Genomic DNA, 6,306 nt, shown 5'->3' on the forward strand with positions numbered 1-6,306 from the left:
CAGATAATAAGTATTCAGCTTGAGCTATGAAATTTTGGAATAATTGTCTAAAAAACAATAGACTCATCATTTAATAAAAGTTAAATACAAAAAGAAATGAAGATTTATATACTAGTCATAAAGTTGCTCAATATTCAGAAGAAAGACTTAAAGAGCCAGGTTGAGAATGTTATCTAGCTGATTTAAACTGTAACTCTTTTAGCCATAATGTGATAAAACTATCTAAAGTAGAACACATATATTCAAGACAAAGTGACATTACCAAAAAGAGCTTGAGAAAAGTGGACCCTGGTCTCTTTCCCTACTATTGAAAAGTGGCTGGGCTATATATAAAGTGGCCGAAGCATTCAAAGTCACAGCACACACTTACTTTTTCATCATCTGGATTTCATGGCACCATCGTTCTCTGTTTTTGGTACTTAACTCCAGGCGACAAGACTTAATTGCTATTTTGATATCAAGTTCCTGTTAAAATAAAAAATTAATAGAAAATATGAATAAATTATGTTCTTGTACAGATTTACTTACAATCAAAGAAATGTCAACACAGGAAAATAAACACTCTTTTTAGCTTTACTAATTACACATATTATCCGCAGCCCACTTTAGTCAACATTAGTTACATGAACCATAATACTATTAAACCAATGATTTGAAGCTGTCAAATACACCATGGAATATAAGCAAAAACTGAGAAGGACGCTACAACAGGTCTCTTCAGATAATTACATATGTTAATGATTTAGAACTACATACTACTAGAAATATACAAAGATCCCATTTCTCCAACAAGTTTCTTCTCCATGCTTAGTCAAGACAAGAAATAAAGGTCCCAAATTCTAGTATATCCAGAAAGAAAATAATTCAGGGCTCCCTAACCTCAAAACAGCAAGAAATAGTTTTCATATGACCAAGTCTAATGCAAAACAAAAACAAACAAAACTCTCCAAAACTAGATCCTAATCTTTGCATTTCAAATGACACAGAAAAGCATCCAAACAAGTGTACTGCTGTTCAAGTATCCTAATACAAACCTAAGATCTCTTGCCTGTGATTAGTAATTTCACCAATTCTGGCTGAAAATAAAACTATCCTATGCACATTTCAGGAAATAGTCATAATATTCTGACACTAATAACACAGTCAGAACCAAGCAGGCTATAGCATTAAGAGCACAAAAGAGGGGCTGGAACGATGGCTCAGCGTTAAGAGCGCTGGCTGCTCTTCCAGAGGTCCTGAGTTCATTTCTTAGTTATATGATTACATGGTAGCTCACAGCCATCCATATTGAGATCTGATGCCCTCTTCTGGCCTGCGGTCAGACACATAGGCAGAACACTATATACATAATAAATAAATAAATCCTGAAGAAAAAAAAGAGTTCAAAAGAGCGTCACACATGTGACATTTCTGCTACAAGCCAAAGGTGTGGTAAAAACTGTATAGGTAGTGAGAGCAGGACCCAGGGGCTGAAAGGGGAAGCGGGGAGCAAGACAGCTTAGATAGGATAGTCTGAATTAGGAACCAGGAGGAGGAAGAAGGCTAAAGGCCAGACAGTACCTAGCACAGGGGTTGGGGGCTAAGAGAGACTAAGAGTTGGCTTTGCCACAGTGCTCACTCCTTTCAGCTCTCGTTATAAGCAAATAGGTATCTGACAGTAGTCATATCCTATATAAGAGTCTACTACCACCATGAGACTCCAGCACAGTTAAGAAAATAAGCCCTAAATTCTGAGACAGGAAGTTATCTACTTTAAATAAGTCCCAACCACAAGAGATCCTTCAACACCTTGGTTTATATTTTACCTACTCTGTGAAAGTCAATCTTCTCATAGAAAATATTCTCTGGGAAATTTATAGTTGCATAACAACAAAAAGACCCTTTTTTAAAAAAATGAGACTAAATTGTGTATGGTAATATGAGTCTATAGTTCCTGTTATTTGGAAGACAGAGGTAGGAAGAAAGTCTGAAAACACTAAGATAATTTCTTTACTTTTTAGAGCTTTTAAATTGGATTCCTAATTTGAATTACGATTCTCAAGCATTTACCCAATGTATTTGAACATAGTGAAGTTGCCCCTCAGAATGCAGATGATGGCTTCTAGGACCTCGAGAGGATGCTGAAACCTGTAGATGCTCAAGTCCATGACATCAAATTACACAGTATCTGCACATAACCTACATGTACCCTCTGGATATGTTTAGTAGATGCAATCCCTGCAATCCTAAGTCTTACTCGACCCTATTATTCCCTGCTCAATGTGTGGCAGGCTGAACCCGTAGTGCTGAGGACAAAACCCAGGACCTTGGGCATGTACTTTGCCACTGAGTTACATCACTATCCCATATACACATTAAACAAAAGGTCTCTCTGTGGCACATGGTGGCTTTAAACTGAAGGCAATCCTCCTAACTCAGTTTCCCAAGTGTTCCCATCATGCCTGGCTTCTACATTCTTTCTCTGAAGTATTCCCTGGAACTAGGTTTTTCAAACACCCTTTAAGAAGTTCAACCCTATCCACTAGGGAAAGTTCTCTGGCTGCTCACACTGCTAGGACTTTCAGAGTGCAGGGTATTACACTGAGCTTATGTTTACTTCCGAGACAGTCTCTGCCTACATAACTCAGGCTGCCCTTGACCACAATATTAAGCCCACTCAGGCTGGCTTCAAATTCACTAGTGATAGTGTGTGTTAACTCTCACAGAGGACTAGGTTGGAGATACAGCCTTTCGCAGAGTTTCCAGACCAATGATAATTTGCTCAAAATCTACACCTCATCACATTCTTCAGGAAAGCCAAACCCTCCAGGGTAATGCACTGGTTTGTATGGGTATTAATTTTCTGGAGATAAGATCCATAGTTTTTACTGAATTATCAAAAGACCCACGACTCACACATGATTACCTGGGGCTGGGGGTGTAACCCAGTGGCAGAACATTTGCCTAGCATGTGCAAGGCCCTGTGTTCTACTCCTCCCACCGACATTAAAATAAGCAAGGCAACCGTTAGTTCACAACTCTTTAAAGAGTGTAACTGCTGTTGCAACGGTTAAACGTTTTCCGGAGCCCGATCTTAACTGTCTTTCCCAGAACAAACCCCTCAGTCTACTTCTTTCCCTTTGAAGCAAAGGTCATTTTCACCACCTTCCCCTCACACTATTCCTTGCCTGGAACGCTTCAATACCAAAGTCTGCCAATGTTTCCAAAGGTTCAACTCCGGACACCAGGAAGGACCTTCCTTGTTTACACACACACACACACTGACACTCGCCATTCATACATACCCCTCGTCACCACACACACACACACACACACACTCACACACACACACACTGACACTCGCCATTCATACATACCCCTCGTCACCACACACACACACAGACACTCGCCATTCATACATACCCCTCGTCACCACACACACACTGACACTCGCCATTCATACATACCCCTCGTCACCACACACACACTGACACTCGCCATTCATACATACCCCTCGTCACCACACACACACTGACACTCGCCATTCATACATACCCCTCGTCACCACACACACACACACACACACACCGACACTCGCCATTCATACATACCCCTCGTCACCACACACACTCGACGTTCATACATACTCCTCGTCACTACACACACACACACACACACACACACACACACACACACACTCGACGTTCATACATACCCCTCGCCACCACAGACACAGACACACAGACACACACTCGACAGTTGCAACAGCTTCATTTCACTCACTGTCCGGGGACAGAGACACGCCTGGCACAGGCTCACAAGCGGTCTCACCCGCACTCGTTCACCGGCCCCCGGCACTGCCCAGCACAACCACACCTCTGCCACCCTGACTGACAGCCGGTGTCCCAGGGACGCCCAGCCAGACCCAGCGCCACTGCTCCCTCCCCGCCTCACCCGGTGCTGGTACAGACAGACGTTCCCGAAGCCGCCGGTGCCAAGCCGCTCCCGCATCTCCCAGGGGCCGCCCGCGCCCGGCCGCAGCCCCGGGGGCCGCTCCATGGGGCGGGAGCGCCAGCCGCCTCAGGCTTCGCCGCCGGTCCAAGGCCGGTTCCGGGCCGCCGAGGCTCGCGAGTCCAGCTTCTCGCGAGATCTACGCGTCACTTCCGATACTTCCACAGGAAAAGTCCCGCCCCGGCCTTCTCTATCTGTTTAAGGCTGTAGCACTTCAACTGACTGCGAGGCTAGTAACTCAAAAGTGTAAGACTCAGCATAGAGTTAAATTCTCAATGTCTGTATGCAAGTCGATGTTGCGGGTCACTGATAACGAGTGGTATTCCGTTAGTTGGTCCTATTATTTTCATGTATTCCATGGAATTATACTATCAGAATTGAAGGTGGTACCGCAAAAGAGCCTCTGAGAACAATTTCCTTTTCCTGGGATTGGTGCTGGCAAATGGGCCGGGAACGAGCGGGTTGCACTGTGCTCTTTTAAGTACCCTGGGCGTCTTCCAGACTGAGAGCGCCTTCGTTTGTGGGATTTGTGTGTGTGTGTGTAATTAAATGAGCTCTTTCAAGGTTTCTCACCCCAAACTTCGTGTTTGTCTTCACCCCATCAACATTTCGTCTTTTTCAGAGCCCTGCCCTCTGCCCCTGGAACCCTACCACCATAACGGCCACCATAAGCATGAAAGAAAACAGCGCTAACCGGCCCATTGATTCATTAGTCTTCAAAGTACACGGTGGTCTCTTGCACGTCCGCTCAAAATCTCTCCTATAATCCCAAAGCACCCAAGGATGTGATGTTATTCCAGAGTTACGACTCTTTTTTTTTTTTTCCAGACTTTGTGAGTTTCCCTTCGGACCTTGCGAATCTTGCTACTTCTCAACTTTTGTTTCAGACTTGCCAACGCAATGGTTCTAGTTTGGAATTGTTTCTGAGGTGCCCTACAGGGCTGCAAAGACAAGTTTGGGGGAGCCCTTGTTCCAATAAGGCATACTTCTGAGTGGTGGATGGCACAGGAAAAGTTACCCGTCTTTCCATTTGAGTGGGTTATCTGCTTCTTGGAACCGAGGTTTGTTTTGAGATAGGGTCTCATATAGTCCAGGCTGGTCTAGAACTCCACCTGATTCAGGCTTGTAGCACACTCCACCGGGCAGGAATCAAATTCTCAGTATCTGCATAGAAGTCAGTGTCGTGAGCACTAGTAGTGAGTGGTATTCCCCCGTTAGTTGGTTCTATTCTTTTCATGGATCCCATGGAATTGGAATATCAGACTTAAAGGCGATAGCAAATGAGCCTCCGAGAACACCTCCCTTAGAGCAGACTGTCACGTATCAGCGTGAAACCTCACTTGCTGTGTATGACAGCTAGGAGTGTGTCCAGTCTCCACAGGAGGGATCTAATTTTATTATGAGATACTAAAAACTACAGCCAGGATAGTGTTAACCGGGCGACCCAAGTTGGTTCCTACAGTTAGTTCACTTTTTAAATATTCTATTCTTAAAATACAACTCAAAGTTTATTGAATTCTTTTTTTCTTTCTTTTTTGAGACAGGGTCTATATAGCCATGTCTGACCTGAAACTCACTATGTAGTTCAGACCTCAAACTCACAGAGATCTGCCTGCTGAGTGCTAAGAGTAAAGACCGGGCCTTTTATTATTTGTAATTGTAGAATGGTTTATCCCAGGCTTCACAATCTTCAGGTTTTCAAGACTGGTTTTTCAATTTTGTTTTGTTTTTTAATATGCGAAATGGAGGTCAAGAAATGTTTGTGAGAACTCAGCAAAAGTGTATCTGGGCCTTAAGTAGCCACTAAGGAACAATTCTTCTCTTCTGGCTTCAGATCTGCAGCTTTCTCCCATGGCCACACTGCTCCTGCTCCACGGGCCTACTCTTCACTGCGCCACTGGTCCTTAAACATCTGTAGGGCGGGACTGGCTGTACTGGCCCTATTTTATTTGTAATTGCACTATGGTCTATGCCCTGATGATCCCTAAAGCCCCATCACCAATGAATTTGAGATTTATCTAACAGCACTCTGGACACATCTGTTAGATTACTCAGCTATCTTAAACATCTAAGATGCATTTAGAGTCCTGTCACCAATCCCGATCTGCTTGAGTTTTAGAAGTACCAAATGGCAATCTGGGCGCATCTATTGGGTAACTCAGGTATGTTAAACACCTAAAACACATTCAAAGAAAAACTCATTTTCTTAAATCTGCCACTTCCTTTCCCAAGGAGACTATAAACAAATCAGTACCATGTTGGGACATTCACTGACTCTTGGAACTTAGAAAAATTCCCAGCATATCCGAGTTAAAT

At 43.6% G+C, this 6,306-nt stretch overlaps 1 protein-coding gene across 2 annotated transcripts in view; it reads right to left on the reverse strand.

The window, feature by feature from the left end:
• Positions 1-4,094, reverse strand: part of Chuk (component of inhibitor of nuclear factor kappa B kinase complex) — a 37,645-nt gene extending 33,551 nt beyond the window's left edge. For both annotated transcript variants that reach the window (XM_038332913.2, XM_038332906.1), the window contains exons 1-2: positions 3,934-4,094; positions 371-465 (exon numbers count right to left, since the gene is read on the reverse strand). In XM_038332913.2, coding sequence (XP_038188841.1) covers positions 371-465; positions 3,934-4,038 — 200 coding nt within the window. In that variant the 5' untranslated portion in view covers positions 4,039-4,094. The remainder of the gene's footprint in view (positions 1-370; positions 466-3,933) is intronic.
• Positions 4,095-6,306: the final 2,212 nt, after the last annotated feature.

This window comes from Arvicola amphibius, chromosome 1 (genome assembly GCF_903992535.2).
Source record: "Arvicola amphibius chromosome 1, mArvAmp1.2, whole genome shotgun sequence".
Classification (NCBI taxonomy): domain Eukaryota; kingdom Metazoa; phylum Chordata; class Mammalia; order Rodentia; family Cricetidae; genus Arvicola; species Arvicola amphibius.